Here is a 23,163-nt window from a genome sequence, read left to right on the forward strand (position 1 = left end):
ATTCGGAACACCATTGAAGTAAATATTTGACACCATAATAGTTTTTATAGCTGCTGTTTTTTTTAAAATATTTTTAATTGTAATTTTTTAAAAAATAAGTTTTAAAAATTAACTGTCTAGTTAAAATTATTGTAAAATTTTTTATTTGTAAAATAAAATAGATTATTTTAATTTACAAATAGATTATTGTAAAATAAACGAAAAACATGTTTCCATTAAAGAAAAATAGATTATTTTAATTTTTATAAAATAATGTTCCAAACATAATTACTTGTTAAAAAAAAAAAAACTATCGTAATACCTTATAAAAGTCAGCACTAAAAAGACTACCTTACCATTTTGATTTCACCCCACACTCCCTCTACATTTTGGTAATTTTATAATAATAATTCTTACAGTGTTCGGTATTATGGTGTAGTTTGTTTTTTTAAAGTATTTTTATTAAAATATTTATAAAAAGTTTTTTTTTTTAATTTTTGGCATCGATATATTAAAATTATATATATATATATATCAATTTAATATTTTTTAAATAAATAAATATTTTTAAAAATATCAAAAAGCTAAAGCCACACCGCACTCCAAACCGGATGCAAATCCTTCGCTATTATATAAACAATACTTTCAGTTTTAAAAAAAAATCCAAAGAAAAAACGTTGTCTTTGGTGACATGACATCATAAGCACCGTATTTTTAGTTTTCTCTGTGTAGCCCAACTCCGATTTTGGTGTTCTTTTGGGTCTAGCCAGGATTTTTCACAACGTTGGATCCCCAGATCCACCGGTAATTTTCTCTCTTGCTCTAAAACCTTTATTAACAAAACCTCTCTTAAAAGAGTGAAAACCCATTTGCCATTTTTGCTTTTAAAGACCCACACACATAAAGATACGCACTGTACTTCAATAACCACTGACCTAGAAGGCCTTTAATTCCTGAAATGGTGATTAATTTTGATAATTTCTTTTGTTTTATCAAGTGGGTTTTTGTTCTTGCATGAATTGGTGCACGTGCCATGTTGGTTTCTCGTACTCTTGGTTTGTTTTGTTTTGTTTATGATTCTTGAGTTTGTGGTGTTTGATAATGGGATGTCTTAGTTTTTCTTTTTTTTGTTCTGGTTGCAGAAAATGAGTAGCTTAGTGGAGAGGCTACGTGTTAGATCAGAAAGGAGGCCGGTTTATAACTTGGATGAATCAGATGATGATGATTTTGTTTCCGGGAAAGCTAAAAATCCCCAGGAGAAAATTGAAAGATTTGTCAGGGATGACGCGGTTTGTTTTTTTCTTCCCACTTCTTTCTTGTAGGTTAATGTGTACTTTCTTAATGCTGGATGATAATGGTTTTTTTTTCTTTTTACCTTGCTGTTGATGTAAAATTACTGACTTTGATGCTTTACTAGTTTCACTTGGAGGTTAAGATAGTTGAGGCGTTAACATTTTAATATTTTTTAAGGATTTTTTTTTGTTTTTGTTTTCAAGGTGAATTTTGTGATTTTTTTTTTTTTAGTTTTGACTTCTGAAAACGAGTTAAATTCCCGAGCAAAATGAATTTTATTTGATATTTTTCATGTAAAAAGATCAGGAATGTGGCCGACTTGTTGCTCTTAAGGATGTTTTAATGATGTTTTTAAGGCTTCCTTTCATACACGGGCACGGGCTAGTTAACAGAGGAAATAAAGTTGATGTGTTCAGTAATTTCCAAGTTGAGTGAACTATATTCTGTAGAAATAATGAAGAAAAAATAATGCAATTTTGTTGTCCTATGGCTGTTGTTAATTACACAGATTTTTCCTTTATTTATTTTAAAAAAAATCTGTGGCTGGTCTAGTGCTTGGTTTGATGAGATCCTTGGTCAATGACTGGATTGCTTTGAGTTGGTTGGTTCTATTTTGAGGTACTTTGCTATTAGAGATTTTTTTTCATTGCATTACTTTTACCATTGCCCTTGTAGAAGTTATTCATTGTTATGAGTTAGATTGCTTTAATCAGGATAAAAGACACAGCCTGTCAAAAATGAGAACTGAAAACTTCTTGGGTTGGAGGATTGCTGTTGACTGTGGAGTAGTTTCATACTTTCATTAGCATTTTGCTCCTTTCTTTTTTCTGGTTTGGGGTGGTGTAGGAAATGATAAGCTTGTTGGGATCCTTTTGTGGGAATCTTCGTTGATTCCAGAATACCATTATATCATCATGTATTTGGTGTTATTTTTTCTCGATTCATTGGAGTTTGTTGATTAACTGAATAAGCCTTCATTAATTGTCATGTTAAACCTTGAACTTAAAGATGAAGATGATGGAACAGGAAAATATTTGATTGCAACTGAGAAAATTAATGCGTATTTCTTAAAATTGATTTAAAAACTAATGATTTTTTTTGTGGAAATGCAATGTAATGAAATACAAAAGAGAGACAAAATTATGATTTGGGGGTTTAGTTGCTTAGGGCTTTGGGCTTCAAAACAACTGAGGAGAATCATGCTTTGAACATGAGGCAGATTATCTATTTGATTTGAAAGATCTCGCATATCCATGCTCCCACACTTGTTTCCAGTGAATGTAGATGCTGTGCTTTGGTTGTCCTCCCATGGTTGTCTTTCTTAGTCATAAAATTTTTACGAACTTCATGTTTCTTTAATAGTTCCTTGTTCTTTCTTCCCTGTCATTCAGAAGGAGGATTCCTGTCAAGCTTGTGGAGAAAGTGAGAATCTTCTGAATTGTGAAACCTGCACATATGCTTACCATTCCAAGTGCCTGCTTCCACCACTAAAAGCTCCTTTTCCTAGCAATTGGAGGTGCCCTGAATGTGTATGGTTCCATGACACTCTTGGGTACTCTTGTTTATTACATCAACATTATTCTTTTCATAACTGACAATTACTAGTCTTTCATCTGCAGGTTAGCCCTCTGAATGATATCGATAAGTTATTGGACTGTGAAATGCGCCCTACTGTTGCTGATGATAGCGATGCCTCTAAACTGGGCTCAAAGCAAATTTTTGTAAAACAGTATCTTGTGAAGTGGAAAGGCTTATCTTATCTACATTGCACTTGGTAATTTTGTTTATATGATTTCCAACTTTCTCATGAAGAACAATTGCATGTAAAATAACATGTTAACTCTGCAATCCTTTTATAATGCTTTCAAGTTCTCCTTTGTGCTGTTGCTACAGCATGACCAGGCTTGACCTGGCATGATATTCTTTTGGATTTTTTTCTTGTCAATGCTGTCCTTTTCCTGTCTATTCAGCATTTTTTGCTCACTTCTTTGCTGTTTTTCTTTTTTCCTTTTGGTTATCTTCTCCTGCACAACTCCTCACAGGGTACCTGAGAAAGAGTTTTTAAAAGCTTTCAAGTCAAATCCCCGTCTGAAGACTAAAGTAAACAACTTCAATCGTCAGATGGCATCAAACAACAACTCCGAGGATGAATTTGTTGCTATCCGACCTGAATGGACAACTGTTGATCGGATTCTTGCTTGCAGGTTGATTCATCTGAAACTTTTATGAAACAAACACACAACACACACACATGCACAAAGAAAATGTACTTTTGGTTTTACGCTGCCTTGTCATATTCTTATGTTTGATTGTTGTAAAGATTTAAAAACAAACGTTGCAGTGGGGAATTTTTTTTTTGGTTGAAAATCAAAATCAATGGTATGGAGTTCACATCTGTTAAGTTAAAAGTATGCGCTCTTCTATCTTTTAATTATATTTGAGAACATGGAAGCATGCAATTAGTTTGCTAATACAATAATTTACAGGCATGTTTCTTAGCAGAACTTTTGTTGTTGGAGATAATAATCCTTATTCTTCAAGCATTGACAATTTCATATCTAAAGATTAGACATAATTAGGGACCTATACAGGATTGAGGGCTTTGAGGGGCAAAGACAATTTCTCTTTTCAGGGATCAAATGTGTTCATTTTTTAAGATAGTGGAGGGAAACTGTTCATACATGAAAGGTTGAGTATGCTGAGAAAAAATGTTTTGATGAAAAAATAAACAAATTTTAATTTAGGAATAAAAATAAAAAATGTTCTTTTCAAAGAAAATAAACAGATTGTTATAATCTCAATGAGGGGGGGCTTGGATCCATCATTGGATGTAAGGCAGTTCAGCGGAATAATTTGATGCTTGAAGGGATGCTAATCTTTGCATAGCCATGTGATTTTCCCTGTTGCCCTCATCATTCTATTTTGAAACCTCTTTACTATATCTTAATGCATTTTTTAGGATGCCCTCTTGGCTTGAGGAGGTGCTTTTCTTATGTACATCTCATGTCTTGAACTTTAAAATCACTAATTGAAGATAAAAGCATAAAAGTATCAGAGTGGAAATTTACCATTTATAATATAGTCACCTGTTATTACTTGTTGCATTTCTTGATAACACTGGTGTGATTTGCCTGTTTAGATATGCTATTTCAGCTTTTCTTTTCTTTTGAACTTGTCTGATTCTGTCACAAGATTCTTGAATGTGACACTGTTGCATGCTTCAGGGGAGATGAGGATGAGAAGGAATATCTTGTGAAGTACAAGGAACTCCCTTACGATGAATGTTATTGGGAATTTGAATCAGATGTATCTGCATTTCAGCCTGAAATAGAAAGATTTAATAAAATTCAATCTAGGTCTCACAAACCAAGCAAGCAAAAGAGCAGCCTTCAAGATGCTACTGATTCAAAGAAGAAATCAAAAGAATTTCAACAGTGTGATCACAGTCCAGAATTTCTTTCTGGAGGTGCATCGTTCATGTCTTTCTTCCTTCTTTAAACCTTGCATACTTGTTTATTAAGATTTACTTGGTTGAATTATTGTTAACCCGAGTGCTCTTTTGTTCTGCAATTGAAGGCTCATTGCATCCTTATCAGTTGGAAGGGTTGAACTTCTTACGTTTTTCTTGGTCCAAACAAACACATGTAATACTTGCTGATGAGATGGGCCTTGGTGAGTCTTGCTTTATTTTATTGTGTTGTTGTCTTTGCACTGGTAGCTTGTCATTGTTTTTGCCAATGTATTCACATTCCCTCCTCTTTTGTTTGATCACAGGGAAAACTATACAGAGTATTGCATTTCTAGCATCTCTTCGCGAAGAGGGCATTTCTCCGTATCTGGTAGTAGCTCCACTTTCAACATTGCGAAACTGGGAACGTGAATTTGCAACATGGGCACCTCAAATGAATGTTGTATGTACACGGAACTCTTCAGTTATCTTGCTCATTGGTAAGAAAACACTGAGTGGAAGTTTCTCTTGTACAGGTTATGTATGTTGGCTCCGCACAAGCTCGTGCTGTCATAAGGGAATATGAGTTTTACTATCCCAAAAATCACAAGAAGATCAAGAAAAAGAAATCTGGTCAAGTTGTTACTGAAAGCAAGCAAGATAGAATAAAATTTGATGTGCTTCTAACGTCTTATGAGATGATTAACTTGGACTCGACATCGCTGAAACCAATAAAGTGGGAATGCATGGTAACATTCTATGGCTTAACGAGTGCTGTGCTAGTCCCCTCATGTTATTGCTACTTAACACTGACATCTACATATAGATTGTTGATGAAGGTCATCGTCTAAAAAACAAGGACTCTAAATTGTTTCTCTCACTGAAGCAGTACTGTAGTAACCATCGTGTGCTTTTGACTGGAACCCCTCTTCAGGTTTGTCGTCCAATGATGCTATTGAATCTTGTGGACTTAAGATTATTTCTTTTTGCTGGGGAATAATGTTTGCATATAATATGTACCAATATCAGAATAAAATTGAAAAGTAAAAATGCTTTATTGTATGCCCATGTTCTTAAACCTATTATGTAATGTAAAAGCCTTTATGCTTCTCTTGATTCCAGTCTGGAATTGTATTTCTTAAGCGAAACCACTGGGTATGAAATCACTAATTGTGCCAATAACTGAAAGGCTTGTCAAGTGCTCTTTTGTTTAACTTGCATCCCATCATTTGTTTTGATATTCTACCTCTGGAGCATTTAAGGGAGTATCTGTTGGTGATTTTAATCATGTTGTAAAGTTAGCTTACTGAATTTGAAAACTGGCAGATGGGCAGATTTGGTCTGTCTAATCAACAAAACCAGCACTTCTGCAACACAGTGTGGATGCATGTTTTACTTTCTTTCTTCTGGATTATATGCACTTCTATCTATTATATAATCTTATCATCTTATTGCTTTAGTTTTGCGAGTTCTTTATGCATGCCATAGGCTTAGAAGCAAATATTTTTCTTGCAAATCTGGATAGAAACTAATGTGCAGTGCCCTCCCATCATCATATGAATGGCCCGTTAGCCTTCTTTTCATGCCTTTTCCTTCTGGTGTATTCTACCGCTTAATTATACTGTTTACATGTGTTTGTGTTGAATTGTCTAACTTACTAGCACTCATTTGACACTTGCTCAGAACAATCTGGATGAACTTTTCATGCTCATGCATTTCCTTGATGCTGGGAAGGTTAGTATGCGTGCTACTGTGCATAAGATTTTTGTTAGATCATGATAGGTTATAAGAGCCCATTGGTAAATTGAAAGGCTTTTCCTCTTATTGGTCAAAATCTTTGCAGTTTGCAAGTTTAGAGGAATTCCAAGAGGAGTTTAAGGATATAAATCAAGAGGAGCAGATTTTGAGACTTCATAAAATGTTGGCTCCCCATCTCCTCAGAAGTAAAATCTCAAAACTTTTCTATGTGATATACTTGTACCTCATTTGATTAGTTGGATTTCTAGGGCTATTGGTATCCATGATTTTACGTGTTGATTAAAAGTGTTTCTTTTTTGTAACTCTGAACCTTTTCTGTCTTCTTTTTGAACATGAAGGTGCCAAATCCTGCCAAATGAAGTGTTATCTGACTATTTGGTGGATGCCTCTTCTGTTTTAGCATTTGATTTCTCTTAGGGTTGCACTTTCTCAACCACTTTTTTTTTAGTTTCCTATCTTGAACTAGTATATGAATTGTTGTGTATAACACAGAAAACCATCTGAAAAATATGCCCCCACTGTAGTCTTTCCTCATTTTTTTTTCACTTGTCAGCACATTAGCATTACCTGCCTTTTGTTCTCCTCCATTGAGAAACTACAGGTAATTGAAGTGGTAGATTTTTCCACTTTCTTTCGAGGAGCTGGGTTGTTGATTTGCTATTTTGTTTGTACGCTTACATTTATTTCTTTGATTTGTATTGTCCTATATTCTGAAACACCTGTGGTTTCACTTTGTTTCCTTCCGCAAGAAAAGAAACATAAATGTGAAATGAATAAGGTTTCACTTTGTGAAATGCATGTTCTTACAAAAAAACTTTTCTTATTTTATATTATGACTTGAAGAAGGCTTTAGCTTTGTTTTGGGAGACAAAAGTTGTTTTCCATGAAGTGGGTGTGCCCTATCTATTGCATTTTCTCTGGTAGCTTATATATTTATATATATATATATATATAATTGTTAAATATGCAATTTTAAGGGCTCTCTCTCTCTCTCTCTCTCTCTCTCGCGCGCGCACGCTGTTGTTGTCTCTTTTATGGCCTGCTGAAGCAAAAGGATGTTAAATATGCAATTTTAAGGGCTCTCTCTCTCTCTCTCTCTCTCTCGCTGTTGTTGTCTGTTTTATGGCCTGCTGAAGCAAAAGGATGGTTTTCATCTCCTTTCCTGTAAATCTTTTAAGGGCTCTCTCTCTCCCTCTCTCGCTGTTGTTGTCTGTTTTATGGCCTGCTGAAGCAAAAGGATGGTTTTCATCTCCTTTTCTGTAAATCTTTTTTGCATTGATGAGAATATGGGTGCAAATTTGTGATGCTCCTATAGGGGTGAAAAAGGATGTCATGAAAGAGCTACCTCCTAAGAAGGAACTCATTCTACGTGTTGAACTAAGTAGCAAGCAGAAAGAATATTACAAGGCCATTCTAACTCGCAACTATCAAATACTAACTCGACGTGGTGGTGCACAGGTGCAGTTTATTAGTGTAGTGAAATGAAGCTATTTTAATGTATTTCAACCTGACATATTACTGTCCTTGGATCTTACTTGACCAGATTTCTCTTATCAATGTGGTTATGGAATTGCGCAAACTCTGTTGTCATCCTTATATGTTAGAAGGAGTGGAGCCGGATATTGAAGATACCAATGAATCTTTCAGGTATGTAGTTTAACTCTATGTATTCGTACTTGTGTGTTTGTGCAAGTGCATTCACATGTGTATTTACACAGTTACAATTCCAGTTATGCATGCCTTTATATTATGATTGGACATATTCTTTATCTTCTTTATAAAGATAAAGAATCTTTATCTTCCTTGCCTGTTCTGCCTGTGTAATTTGCTTGAGAGGCAGCGGATGGCTTCATCTGAAGTTTCATTTCATTTTTGGCTGCCTATTTGAAATTTAATTCTGTACCTTGTTGTCTGAGTGTGTACAAAGATACTTTTCAGTAGCTATAAGTACTTAATTTTATTTGCTGATCTTTTTTGTGCTCCTTTGTTCTCGTTTTATTAACTATGTGGCAGGCAGCTCCTTGAAACTTCTGGGAAATTGCAACTGTTGGACAAACTGATGGTGAGACTTAAAGAACAAGGGCATAGAGTTCTCATTTACTCACAATTTCAGCACATGCTGGATTTGTTGGAAGATTACTGCACTCATAAGGTATCAGCATGTTCTTATTTTGTCACACTCGTAATCTGCATTTGTCTGCTGCAGTGATAGGTTGTTGAGATATATAAATTATGTGTTTCAGTCTTTTATCATTCATTTTGTTTCTGTGGTCAGAAATGGATGTATGAACGGATAGATGGAAAGGTTGGTGGAGCTGAGAGACAAGTGCGTATAGATCGATTTAATGCCAAAAACTCTTCAAGATTTTGCTTTCTTCTCTCAACTAGAGCTGGAGGACTGGGAATAAACCTTGCAACTGCTGATACTGTTATTATATATGATAGGTTGATTGTTTTCATTTGAATATTTTTATTTTCATTTTGGTATTCCTTTTTTAAGTGATAATGAGAAAGCAGGTGCTGTGGAAATGTTGGTAGAGTAGTAGTTACATGTTTAAGGGGGTGGTATGATGGTAATAAAATTTATGGTGAATTGGAATCTGATATTTTCTGAATTTTTGTAACCTGACCGAGACAAGATTTGGCACTATCATTATGCTTATTTCAATTTGCTGACATCTCTAGTGGCTATGTTTTCAAAAGATCAAAATGCTTTTCGGGTGCTCTGGATTTTGAAACTCAAAAAGTTCTAAATATGCAATTTGTCCTGTGGGTTTGTAATGATTTTCTGGTTTCTTTTCTTTTGCGGTCCTTTTCTTTGACTTTCAATTCACTGAACATATTATTCTTGGCTTTTTAGTGATTGGAATCCCCATGCTGATCTTCAAGCAATGGCTAGAGCACATCGACTTGGGCAAACCAACAAGGTTAAAGTTTATGCTCAAGATGTCATAGATAACTATTGTTGCTGCTGCTGCTGTTTGGTTGCTTGTTTGTTATTTGTTTACACTGAAGTGTTGTTTTGGTGTTGCAGGTATTGATTTATAGGCTCATAACCCGAGGAACTATTGAGGAACGGATGATGCAACTGACTAAGAAGAAAATGGTTTTAGAGCACCTTGTTGTTGGGAGGCTGAAGGCACAGAATATTAATCAGGTAATAATCTTTTATCATTGGTTAAGGCTTTTGGTTGTGTATGTAATAGTAGAAACTTAAGTTGCTTGTGTGGGCTAAATTAAATGAAAATTATGATTTGAGTTGCAGATCAGAGATGGCACAATTTAATTGTAGTTAATATTGTAGTATGGTTTAGTGGCAAAAACTAAAAAGATATGAACCATGCAGGACTTATACTTAGAGCACCACATACTCATCAGTATACTATATTCCTTTTTCTTGGCTATATTGGGCATTTTTTTAGAAAATGCTGGCTGTTGTGTTTATGGTGCACTGATGCATGCAACATTCTTTATCTAGGTATATTTCTTGGGCAGGTACAACACAAAAGTTACTGCAATATGTGTTCTTATCACGGGGGGGAAAAACCTAATGACAAATGCGTGGGTTTAAAATTTGAGGAAATCACTGAAAAGATTATGATTTTGTTTTAGGAAGAGTTAGATGACATCATAAGATATGGTTCAAAGGAGCTTTTTGCTGATGAGAATGACGAAGCAGGAAAATCACGTCAAATTCATTATGATGATGCTGCTATTGATCGGTAAACACATTTGACAGTTTGTATCTTAGTGTTTTACAAATTTAAACGTTTGCTGAAAGTAGTAGTTTGCATTGTTTCTTGAACAGATTACTTGACCGTGAACAAGTTGGAGATGAAGAAACATCATTGGATGATGAAGAGGAAGATGGATTTTTGAAGGCATTTAAGGTGTTTTTTTTTTTCAAACTACAATCCTTTTGTCTGTTATTTGTTGAGGTGTGTTTGTGGTGATTTTCTGTGAAGGCATGATCTTGCTCAGTAGCAGCCATAGAATAGGCTTGCTCTATTTTGCAATTGATTTTCCTTTCCTGTGTAGACAGTTTTATTCCACACATATATTACCTCTCTCTTCCAATTGATGCATTAAAAGAAGAAAACTATGTTTTCCTGTTAGAAGACAAGCTGTGGACTAGCCCAGTGCATGTGCTGGAAGCATAATGGAAGGGGAAGTAATTATGCAATTCATGTTTTATCTTCCTCACCACATTTCACATTGTTTTTCATTAATCTTTGCTATCTTAGGCAGACGCGTTTAAAGATTGGTTTAGCATCCACTTCCACTAACCATGTTACATTGCCTTTATAGCAGTCTGAATATACATCTGGTTCACATTGCTTCCCTGGATGCCTTTTTGGCATTTTCCTAGTCATCCTTTCTAGTTATCCTACCATGATTGTTGGACTCTTTTTGTCCTTGCCTCACATTTATTTATGATAATCACTTTAGGTTTTTGTACTATTTATTCTTCACTAGCATCGTGATTTAGATTTGTACAACATCAAGTCTTATTTATTCCATGTTGGGCCTGATAAGTAAATTTAGCCCGAACTCTAGTGGTTGCTGTTACTTGTCACACAAACCAACTTATCTTTATATCATCTACTTGTCCTGAGAAAATATTCTGTTTGCTATAGAGTTGAATTCACCACAACCCTTGTGGTGGTCAGCCCCCAGGAATGTTTCTGGTTGTCCCACCTGTCAGTTACATATTTCTGGGTCTCATTGAATGCTCAAAGAGCCTGGGATGCCTCTTTACCAAGATTAAAAAAGAACAAAGAAAAGCTTTTATGCTTTTAATGACCACATGGCAATTAAGATTAAAAATCATGGTCTAGAAAATACGTCATTTATGTTTTCCCTCTCTGCAGATACTCGCTTCTGGCTATATCTGTGATACTTATCATAGGCGTATTATTACTCTATATGCACTCTTTCTGATAAAAACTTGTCAAATTCTAAGAATAATTGGAATTGTAGTCATTAAAAATCAAATCTAAACCTTCTTGAAACATTCATAACCTGTTTCTTTCAATATACATGAAGAAAAAGCAGACATAAATTCACTGTCTCTTCTCTCTCCTTCCATCTCCGTCTCCCTCTGTTTGTGTCTGGAATTTGATCTTACTGCGGCTGAAATGTTAATTAGTTGTTGGGGTTAGTGGAGTTCATATTAATTGAGTTTTGATTTTAAATCTGCATTTGCATCACATAAGAATTTTGTCCTAAGACGGAAGTTTGGTATTCCTTTGGGAGTGAGGTTCAAACCATATTGAGAAATCTCTTGTAAGGCTGCAGTTTTTGATAACGTTGCTCCTTATATACGTGGATATTAGGCAAGGGGGATAGTGTGAATGATCTAGTTTCATTTAACAAATTTTGGTAGATCATCAAGGGCAAGGGTCTTTTGATGCAGTCGGACTGCAACAGAATTAGATCCTTTCAGCAGACTTTTCTTTCCTAGATTCTCTCTCTAACTGATTATGACAATGCAAAGTGACCCATCATTTTAAATGCACCCCTAGTATATGATAGGTAAAATTGTATCAAGTCAATGAATGGCTGAACTCTTGATGAGGAGTATAGTGAATCCCAGATACAGGGCTTGTGTCATGCATTGCTTATAGTTTGAGTATTCAGCCATGTTTGAAATTGTTTCTAATGCAAAATACTGTATTGAAGATTGTATCTTTAATTGTTACTGCAACTTTTTCATAGAACTGAATTGGTTCTATATTCCTGTGTTCTGTGCTGTCTGATTTCTGAATTACAATCATCTGAATTGCTTCTGATTGGAAAATACCATTTTGTGTGCTTTAGGTTGCAAATTTTGAGTATATTGATGAAGCAGAGGCTGCCGCAGAGGAGGAAGCTCAAAAGGCAGCCATGGAAACGAGATCCACCATAAACAATTCTGAAAGAACTGAAAAAACAAATTATTGGGAAGAGTTGCTAAAAGATAGTTATGAAGTGCATAAAGTTGAGAAGTTTAATGCCTTGGGCAAAGGAAAGAGAAACCGTAAGCAGGTATTGTTGTGTTCTCTTTCTATGATAATTTGTAAAACACATTTGCTTGTTATCATCAAGAATTTAAATTTAATTGGTATGAGATTGTATGCTATTTTTCACTTGCAGCCAGTATGGAACCAGTTTGGTCAAAAATTAAATTCAAATCTACTAAAAGTGGGAGTTCAGAATTTCCTTTTGTGCCTTTCTCTGTCATTTTTTCCCATTAGCAGTAAAGGGAATAATTGTAAACTTGCAAAGCAAAACTTTCTGTTTGAAGCAATATAACTGTGGCGTGGTGTGGGACCCATCATGCAAAGGTATCTGATTCTTTTGGGTCAGATTTTGAATGATATTAGGCTGCAGATTTAAATGTTTTGACAAATTCAGCCCTCCAAGCACAATAATTAAGTTTTGCAACAGTTAATTTTGAAAAAGAAGTGTTTTCAGGCTTAAACATGTTAACTAGCTCATATATTTTGGCTCTTTGAATTGCACAGAGCACTTTTATTTTTGAGACTTTGGAAATGAGATTAACTGGTTTATTTTCATCTGATTCAGATGGTGTCTGTTGAAGATGATGACCTTGCTGGTCTAGAAGATGTAAGCTCTGACGGTGAGGATGACAATTATGAAGCTGAGTTGACTGATGGTGAAACAACATCATCAGGAATTCAGACAGTAAGAAGGCCTTATAAGAAGAAAGCTCGAGGTGGTATTTTTTTTCCTTCCTAGTTTGTTTCTGATGAGCCGGTGACAGAAATTGATGATATACTGATTTTGGTTTGCAGTGGATAATACAGAACCAATTCCTCTGATGGAAGGTGAAGGAAGATCATTCAGAGTATTGGGGTTTAAACAAAATCAGAGGGCTGCCTTTGTACAAATCTTGATGAGGTTAGATCTTACATTGAGAAAATAAGAATAATGTTCATGTGGTTAATGAAAATTTTAAAATGTTTCTGCACACCAGCATTCACATAAATTTTATATTACAGGTTTGGGGTTGGGGACTATGACTGGAAGGAGTTTGCCTCTCGTTTGAAACAGAAGACATATGAAGAAGTAGAAAAGTATTGAACATTAGCTTTACCTTTTATTCGTTAAATATGTGCTAGGGATTTATAGCAACTTAACGTTCAAAACCTGTAATAACAGCATCATATTTGTCATACGACTCTCATCTTGCATTCTTATTGAATTTTATTTTTTGGGTTTTGATTGGATGACATTTGTATGCATGCACTCTTAGGTGCTAGAAGATACACTGTTTAGTTTCAAGGCAACAAGATTTGATTTTGTTTGGAAGCTATTGAAGTATATATTTTCCTTAATTTCTTGCACATCTAGGAACCTCATTTCACAGAGTATGCAGTTACTATATACATTTTAGATCTATCATGTCAATCCACTATTTTTGTTCCCTACATATCATTTGCAAGCTACCCTGGTCATTGCTTAAAGAGAGCTACCTATTGTATTTTTTTTTTGGGACCCAACTTTAATACTTTATACACTAGTTTATTGTTGTTTTCATAAATGGTATTTCCATCTCCTATTTTCAGTTATGGGCGATTATTCTTGACTCACATAGCGGAAGATCTAACTGACTCACCAAATTTTTCAGGTGATTAATCTTCACATGGTAGCTTTTAATTTGATTTTTTTTGTGTTGTTAATGCGCTATGTTTTCTTTGTTCACTTTCTATGTTCTTGATTGTAGACGGTGTTCCTAAAGAGGGTCTTAGAATACAAGACGTGCTTGTTAGGATTGCTGTCCTGCTTTTGATAAGGGATAAGGTGAGTCTGCAAGTTGAAATTCATGTTTCTTTAATTATACTTTAAATTCTTCGCACCTGGTCTCTCTTTCTCCCGTCTTTTGGGCCTGCCTTTTTGAAGCTGCTTAAAGCTGAAAAAGCATGACATGAGTGCATTCCTTGTGCATTTGTTAAGATAAGAAGAATGGGCATTATACCCAACCATTTTTGCTCCCATTAGTCAAATGATATATTTTGATGTGTTTTTGGAAATGATAGGCGAGGTTTGCATCAGAGAACCCAGGTAGTGCGCTTTTCACAGATGACATTATACTGCGCTACCCAGGCCTGAAGAGTGGAAAATTTTGGAAACAAGAGCACGATTCATTGTTACTTCATGCAGTATTGAAGTATGCCTTCTCATTACTGTCTGTTACATCACTTTTATCTGTTGAAATATTTATACATGATCACTTTTTTGGCATTTCTGCCTTTGTTTCCTCTAAATAGATAGACCCAACTAGTTTTGTGCCGAGTCTTTGTTAATTTGGGTTGAGTTTGCTTGTCTCTTAAGTGCTCTATCTCCCAGCTTATGTGAATGTGCACGCACCAGGACTTTACTTTTTTGTACAAATTAAGGATTTGACGAATATGCTGAACATTGTCTGACCCATTCTGGGACTTTCACTCTCACCCTAGTTTCCTTGTACCTATTTAGATCAGAATTAAAATATTTGATATATTGCTTCTTATGGAGATATAGTTGGATAGTATAGGAAGGAATAATAAAATCAAAGCACTGCATAGGATAGGCAAACCTAAACTCCAGTAGACTTTACCTTGGGGAGAGTGATGCATGGGATCTAGGGTGCCTATGGTGCAGCCTAATTTGTAGCCATGCCTCTCTTACATAAAGAGGAGGTTGAAAGTTAAATGTTCAAATACCTCCATCAAAGCTACTAAATTATAAAAATTTTGAATATTTGGTGCATATCTGAAATGGGAAGGAGATTAATCTGTTGTTAATGTGAGGGATATGATTTTTGCAGAAAGTTATTGATAATAAGAGGCACAAAAGAGCTTAGGTTATGCACCTGGTGTAATTTGGTCCTTTTGTAGGTATTCATGGAAATATGTTTCACTATTGCAATATGCTTCACATCAAACATCTCATGATAGGTGTATAAAAATAAAAATACCTAATTTATAAACAATGTGCCAAAAGCCCAGGGACTCGTACCTGAGTTCTAGCCCCTCATGTGGCAGGGTACCCCTTGGCCTTGGAAATGGATGCAAAGATGCTTCACCAGGCTGAAAAACAAGTGCTTTCTCCATATTATGTGAACTAGATTTGCATGCTGAATGCATTATTAATTTAGTCTGTTATGAAGATCTTTGTTTTTGGTCGTCATCTACTTTCTAGGCATGGGTATGGAAGATGGCAAGCTATTGTTGATGACAAGGACTTGAAGGTTCAAGAGATAATCTGTAAAGAGTTAAATCTTCCTTGTATAAGACTACCTGTCCTTGGGCAAGGAGTTGCTCAAGCACAAAATGGTTCTACTTCTAACATTGCTAATGCAGAAGCTCCTAGCACCCAGGCACAGGCAAATGTTACTGGAAATGATGTAGCAGCTGATGTTGCTCAGGGGACAACTGATGCTGCAAACCCAGCACTGATATATCAAGATTCATCTATATTATTTCATTTTAGAGATATGCAGAGACGACAGGTAGAGTTCATTAAGAAAAGAGTGCTGCTTTTGGAGAGAGGACTCAATGCGGAGTACCAGAAAATTTACTTTGTAAGTGATTTTGATTTTCTTTGTTTCCTGTACAATGACTATTTTTGCATTTTCAGATAGCTTTAAATTCAAAGGACTAAAATTTTGGATGCAATCAATTTTTTAGGAAATCTAATTTAAATTGCAATATTTCATATACTAGGAAAAAGAATAGCAAAGTTATAAGCTAGAACATCTCAACTCCAGCGAGAGTTTGGTTTCAAGGAGGACCACTGCTGGGTATTCCTTATCCACTGTTACCAATTAGATTTAGGCGGTTATTTTGTCAATTGATTGTGCAACACGTAGCATTAGTGTTAATGACACTTGAATCTTCCTCTTTCTTTTCCGTTGACAGTTTGCTCTTTCTGTTAAATGATTTTGACTGAGATATGGAAATTCCGTGGCTTAATCCACACAGCCTTATATTTCTAGAGCCAGTCAATATCCTTGCACTCTTGGTACAGAACATAAGATATTCTTTATTTTATAGCAGTTCATCAGGAAGAGCTTATAGAACAGTAGAATTGTGTATTCGGTGCTTGTATTGATATGATACTTGAATTGATTCTAGACCCACAAGTTCCTTTACCCCCCTTGTTTATGCTCACAGGGTGGTGATATAAAACCAAATGAGATTACAAGTGAAGAGGCTGATGGTGAAACAAAGGCTGCTGACAGCTCAAGTTTAGGCTCCATAGAGATAAATGCTCAAATGATTGACCAGTTGCCTCAGATGGAACCAATTAGTAAGTTCATGTTTGTTTATAAATTATTGCTCTTCAGATTACCAAATTTGAGATAGCTGAAAAAGAAATTAAGAGATTTCTGAAGGCAAGTTCATTATTAATTTACTATTATTACAGGATGGAGTGGCGGACATTTGAATGATATTATATAAACATCGCCTGATTAATTATCAACATTTGAATCAGATTATAGGTGACATCGGTTTGATTAATTATCAACAATTTCATGGATGACCAGTAATCTTTCTATGCAGGATCAGAAGAAATTTCAGCAGCTGCTTGTGACGACAATCCTGATAGATTGGCATTGGCTGAGCATTATAACAAGGTAAATCTTCTGCTATTTCATTTGGATTCTCCATGTTATGTTCAATGGACGGGATTTGTATCATGTACCGGATAGGAAACACTTGAGATGGAAAGTGGACACAATTCACACATTAGTGGTAGTGGTTGAGCCAAAGCCATGTGAGGATTAACACATTGTCTTTTCTGATTCTCCTGGCAGATGTGCACGGTGTTGGAGCAAAATGTTGATGAAACAATTCAGATATCCTTAACCAACCACCCTGCAAGTCTCAAGTTGAGACAGGGCCTTCAGCCATTAGAGATGATTTTTGAACAGATGAATCAAATTCTCTCTCCTTTACAACAAAAATCTACTTCGGAACAAGGTACTCTGGTTTCGAACAAACATGTGCAAGCTGAATCACAGAGCAATCAGGCTAAACTTCATTCACCACCTGACCGACAGAAGGAGAACAACGACACTGCTGCTGCTGTGGAAGATGTTGAAATGAAAGAGGCAACGACAGAGCCAAAAGTGAAAGAAACCATTGCAGCTTCGGATGAACAAGGTCCACATTCTGCAGACCCAGTTACGCCTCCAAAAGAACCTATGTGTGCACCAGGGACATCTGAAAAGGATGTGCAAGTGGTCGATACAAGTAATGGTACTGACACCAACACTGATGCTGTATCAAATGAAAATGAAACCACAGAGAAATCAAATTCGGGGTTGATTGTTTTAGATTGATACATACAAATGGAATACCTGTAACCTTTTCATGTTCTTTTTAGCTAACAAACTAGTTTTACAGGCTTTAGCCACAAATAAGTGAGAGTTAAACTGTACTCTTCAAGTACTCTTTCAGATCGTGCAGTTCTTTTACAAAAATCATCGAGTATTTCTTAATATTTAGCAAATCTTGGTATTGCTAGAGATTTTATGCACTTCATTGGCTAACAATGCAGCTTATATTTCTACAAGATTTCAGCTGCCTGCTCGATAAATTTAATATCATTGTCATTGCTTATGCCTACTACTTTCCAACAGCTTCAACTGACTCCAAGGTGATGTAAGGTAATGTTTTTTCATCCATTGGGCGTAGGAACGCCAGTTATTAATTAAAAGCCGGGTTTCATTCTGCTTCAAGGTGCTAGGCAATGAGTGTAACTCGAATAAGATTTCTCCCAGCTAGTCAAGGTCCAATCTTTGAAGGAGAGCACCTTTACTATTAAAGCAGTACCTTCATTCACAGAGGCTAGGAAGAAGGATAGCAAATGTCTTCTTTGACAAGAGCAGTATAGCAGGAGTAAATAATCAACTTGAACATGTATGAAATGAAAGGGTTTTGTGGGATGATCGTCTGATATCATTGAGAAATAGGAAGAAGTGTTTGTCATATGATTTCGGATTTTGTGCAATTATTCCCGTAACATAATAGGAAAGGAAGCTAGGAGCAAAACGCAAAGAAGTTTGGAGTTTCTTGGGATGATCATCTGATATTAACGTAAACTTCGATGATTTCATGAGATGATCATAAGAAAAAGTGCTAGTGTTACTGAACGATTCTCGGCAATTATTCCCAATACACAACCGGAAAGGTTTATGAAATGCCATTTATAAGAGTAAGATTCAGAAAAAGGTAGGAGTGGTGCATTATTATATTATAGAAAGGTTTATCAAATGCCAATGTCTTTTCTACTCTTGTAATTTCTGCATTTAAGTAGTACCATGCACTTAAATTGAAAAGCTATTTCAATCGTAGTTGTTAGTTGTTGGCCTCTGATATAACCTAGAAAAAAAACCAGTCACTGGGTTGTTGGGTCAATCTAGTAAGTCACAGATCAACTCGTGTTAATTTATTTTTTTAATCAAAATAGTGTTATTTTATTTTTTAAAAAAATTCTTGATGTTAACTAAGATAAGTTTAGTAAAGTCACGAGTTAATTATTAGGTTAATTAAGTTTGATTAAGTTAATGTTTTTTTTCAATTTGAATTGAAATTTGAGTTGATCAAGTTCTAGATTGTGAATTTTCTAGGTTACCTTACTAAACTAAATCGCGTTTAATAATTGTGCTTGGAATATCAATTTCACATTCCTTTTGGTTTAAGAACTAATCATTTTTATACAAGGTGTCATTTCACTTAAAAAATGATACTCCATCAACTAAAGAGATTCCAAGAGAGCTACAAGACATACTATATAAGCATGGTTTAACCTATGATGAGTACTAGCACATGTGGTAAATAAGAACCAAAGACATGAGAAGTGTAAGATCCATATTTTTTATCAATCAAACCCAAGCCCAAAGTTCATCTCAAATCCAACCCAACTAACCTAGATATTTAAATAAAAGAGTTGCTAATGAATTGTTTTTTTCTTCTTTTTTTTCTCCATTACCATAACTTTCTCCCAAAATACCAAGGATTTCGGTTTTAGCTTAGGTTTTTGGTTTAAAAAAGAATGAAGAAACAAATAAGTGATTCCCTCTATTGTTAACTTCGATTAAGACTTTGTTTGTAAAAGGATGAAGAATAGTTTAGAGTTTTTATTTTGATTTGATGATGAAATGATTTAAGAGATTTTATTGATATTTTAGAGTGTTAGTCTTGCTCAAAATCAGTTTTGTATGTTTGATTACGGTTTTTTGAATAACAAAATGCTTATTTTTAGAGACTTGTGAATTTAAAAACTAGCATATTGAGATTCTAAAAATCCCGATCAACTAATTGACTGATTGACTAAATCGGTGGACTAGTTGTTATTGGTTGGCTTGTTATGGAGGTCGATTGGTTGGACATTTCGGTCGACCATTTGACCCAACATTAGAGTTTTATCCGGTTTATTATGTTCGATCAGTTTGAGTTATTTTCATGATCAATTCGGTGAATCGATTTGGCTTTATAATTATGTTTTGGTCTCAAAGTTTAGAGTTTTAAATCATTTATGTTATTTTGCTTTGAGTTGTTTTTTTAGTGTTTTCCATACTTGTTATAGGTTATACTAACATTCCTCCTAACTATCTTTAATATTCTTCAGTTTTGTATTTGTTGTTTTTTTTCCCCGAGTGTGTGGGATAATTTTTAATATGCGAGTATCTACTAAAATTCATTAAAATATGATTACATTTTGATATCAATATACTTGCTAGTAACACAATTCTAACAAAGAGTAGTTAGTCTATATGCACATAATTTTTGGTATATTTAGCTGTTGAGAGAGGCACTAGCCTCTAATTCCCCCACAGTGATCACCTTCGGGTGTCATCTGGTCATCTTCGGGTTTTATTTGATCTTCAATATATATTCCACTACTTTATATTAATATGATTTGTGTGTGTGTGTGTGTATTTTTATCATGATATATCGACTTACAAACTATTAATATCTAAGATGTATGTTAAATGCTATTTTAATTAAGTTTGAATTTTGATGATGTCTTATGGGATTATTATTTCTTTTGCTTTATCCGATGATGAGAATTTTTGAAGTGTTATTTGATTTTATTACTTTTGAAGAATATAATATTTTGAAAGATATTGAAATGTTGTAAAATCTTTATATAGTTTTTTTTTTAATAATATATATGTTATGAAACTTAGTGTAGGTAGGGTGTTCTTATGACACCATTCTTAAATTGCTGGTCATAGACCCGGGATTTGAGTCATGATAAAAGTGGTAACAAAGTTAAATTTTACCCCTGTAATATATAGAGCGTAGGATCCATCTTATCTTGTTGTCATTCCTTTTTAAATTCTTCAATCTTATGTATAATATGTCTTTCTTGAACTCTTTTTATCATAGTGTTATCATAAATGCATTCTTTTAGGAAAATACTAAGGGTAAGATGAGTAATTAATACTAATCGTGTTAGTAATGACCAAGAGGACATTTCTATTATTCAGCTTACAAATGAGAGGTGAAAAAGAGAGGTAAAACCCCTTCACCTTAGCCTATAGAAACAAAAGTTAAGAAGGATGATGAGTCAGAGGGAGACAATAGTTTGGAAGTTGGTCAATACTAGAAGGAGGAATTGAATAAAAAAGTGCCTCATGTTGAAAATACTTTAGATATGATTGGACATACCATATAGACCCTAGCTAATCTTTTAGCTGAGAGAAAAATAAAAAAGAAGAATAAAAATGCCTTTTTGATTTCCTATACTATACATTAAGTGAAAATGCATTTGTTAGTCTTTTAAGTTGGCACCTCCCGCCTTTAAAGAAGTTGATAACTCTAAGGATTCATATTAATTTTTAGGTGTCGTGTGGCTAGGTGTGATGCCACGGGATGCATGAATTATCATGTAATGACTTTAACATCCTGTAGGTTAAAGGATGAGGTGACTGTGAATTGGTATAAATCCAAGAAAAGTGAAAAGATAGCTAATTCTCCATCGATGGAGTGGAAGGAATTTTCTGAGAGATTTTTGGAGCGTTTTTTGTATGAAAATATGAGAGATACCGGAGTATATAAGTTTAAAATGTTAGTTTAAGGTGACTTGATTGTCAATAAAAAGGCTTAAATATGTCAATAGAAATGCTGAAATCAAGCATACAACTATTTGTACTCATTATAGTCTAGGCTATAAATACTAGATATAAATAGAAAATTTATCTTGCCATATATAGCTCCCTAGATTTAGCTATCATATATAGCTCCGTAGAATTACTCTTTGTAATTACTGTATGTATGACAACTTTTCCTATATAATGAAAGACTAGTCAAACTATTATGTTATGATATCATAACTTTTCTTCATACTCAAACCATTATGGAGCAGGCAAGAGTTACCTCTACCATTGTCTCAGTTTCTTATAATGCTACTCATAGTAAGGGGAAGAATGATGATATGAGCAAGACACAATACTATAGTGGTGAGAAGTACAACCATATTACTTCTCATTATCCTCGTAAATTTTGTAACTACTGCAGGCAACTAAGACACATCATTAAGGAATGTCTTATTCGTCTTCCTCCACGCTTCAACAAAGCTTATCACACTATTGTTACTACTACTGCATCTTTTCAGAAAAGTCCAGTTCAATCAAATCTCCAAACCACGGCTCCAAAGCATTATGTAGTGGATGCATTGGGTTCAAAAGTCTTTCTTCCCCTATTTCACATACTCTTATTGGCTCACCTATCTCACATCCTCCAGTAAATCTACTAACCCGAGAGATGATGTAAGAAATGATTATGAGTACTTTCTCCACGTTTAGTCTTCAAGATATTGGTTCTTTAACTTTTTCTTGGATTTTAGATTCTGGTGCTTTTAATCATATGACAAACTCTTTATGCGGCTTAAGTAATATCCGAGAATATTATGGATCCTCACATATTTAAAAAGCTAATGGTAGTGTTCTTGTCATAATGACTATTGGTGATATATCTCCTTCGTTAAAAGATGTTTTTGTCTCATCTAAGCTCGTGATAAATTTAGCCTTAATAGGTTAGTTTGTGGGCAATAACTGTGATGTATACTTTTCTAATAATGGTTGTATTGTATAGGACTAGATGTCGAGATAGTTAATACCGAAGAGACCTAAACACGGATGTTGTTCATGTGAATTAAGTCATGCAATAATTACAGTTATCTTTTTAATTTGTTTGTACTGGTTATTTGTTACTTCAATTAGCCTTGATATATATATATATAGTAAGTCATCTTCTTAATGTTTCTTTCATTAAGCATTAGGTTTGTTGTTGCTTAATGTAATTACAAGCTACATATTTCTTTTTATTTTTTCTCCCCAAATCATCAGCAACACTTTCAGCTAGATAACCAGCTAGGAAAACTAGAAAAAGTTATCATAAATAGTTGGCCTTAGGATAGCTGATATAGTTTCCGTTGGGAAGATGGACTCATGCAAAGAGAGGTGTTCTCTGTTATTTTGTGAACTTTGTGCTGGGTTGCACTGACTATTGTCAACATCTAATAATTTAGGCAAGGACCGAGGCTTTAGGAGTGAGGAAGGAAAGAATGGAGTGTCTGCAATTTTCCATGGACATAAGGAACAAGATGATGCCTCCACTGTCTAAAGGTTTTAGTGGCAATGCTTATGTACTAATTTTTGTTGCTTAAACAGCCGGAGAATTAGA

The 23,163-nt window shown here is 34.7% G+C and overlaps 1 protein-coding gene across 3 annotated transcripts; it reads left to right on the plus strand.

The window, feature by feature from the left end:
• The first annotated feature begins 637 nt into the window (after positions 1-637).
• Positions 638-18,000, plus strand: LOC105136095 (CHD3-type chromatin-remodeling factor PICKLE-like). 3 transcript variants are annotated; one of them, XM_011041285.1, is made up of 31 exons: positions 638-783; positions 1,122-1,268; positions 2,664-2,801; positions 2,892-3,046; positions 3,315-3,476; positions 4,497-4,738; positions 4,849-4,944; positions 5,047-5,183; positions 5,257-5,469; positions 5,547-5,654; positions 6,404-6,454; positions 6,564-6,663; positions 7,794-7,936; positions 8,022-8,125; positions 8,492-8,630; positions 8,754-8,923; positions 9,339-9,405; positions 9,513-9,635; positions 10,091-10,200; positions 10,287-10,368; positions 12,299-12,505; positions 13,046-13,196; positions 13,276-13,381; positions 13,483-13,557; positions 14,050-14,111; positions 14,208-14,284; positions 14,521-14,651; positions 15,665-16,046; positions 16,639-16,774; positions 17,029-17,102; positions 17,283-18,000. In XM_011041285.1, the coding sequence occupies exons 2-31, from the start codon at positions 1,125-1,127 to the stop codon at positions 17,808-17,810; spliced, it is 4,413 nt and encodes a 1,470-aa protein (XP_011039587.1). In that variant the 5' UTR covers positions 638-783; positions 1,122-1,124; the 3' UTR covers positions 17,811-18,000. The 3 variants fall into 3 exon arrangements, with proteins under 3 accessions (XP_011039587.1, XP_011039585.1, XP_011039586.1); XM_011041283.1 differs by lacking the exon at positions 638-783 and adding an exon at positions 794-1,014; XM_011041284.1 differs by lacking the exon at positions 638-783 and adding an exon at positions 794-940.
• The last annotated feature ends 5,163 nt before the right edge of the window (positions 18,001-23,163 follow it).

The sequence above is a fragment of the Populus euphratica genome, unplaced genomic scaffold, assembly GCF_000495115.2.
Source record: "Populus euphratica unplaced genomic scaffold, PopEup_1.0 scaffold51.1, whole genome shotgun sequence".
NCBI classification, from domain to species: domain Eukaryota; kingdom Viridiplantae; phylum Streptophyta; class Magnoliopsida; order Malpighiales; family Salicaceae; genus Populus; species Populus euphratica.

What these genes read in the sequence shown, in the direction of transcription:
- LOC105136095 (XM_011041283.1), top strand. Translation starts at nt 994, where the DNA reads ATGAATTGGTGCACGTGCCAT. An exon ending in ATTGGAGGTGCCCTGAATGT is followed by an intron (nt 2,802 to 2,891) that starts GTATGGTTCCAT and finishes TTTCATCTGCAG; the next exon opens with GTTAGCCCTCTGAATGATAT. An exon ending in AGTACCAGAAAATTTACTTT is followed by an intron (nt 16,047 to 16,638) that starts GTAAGTGATTTT and finishes TTATGCTCACAG; the next exon opens with GGTGGTGATATAAAACCAAA.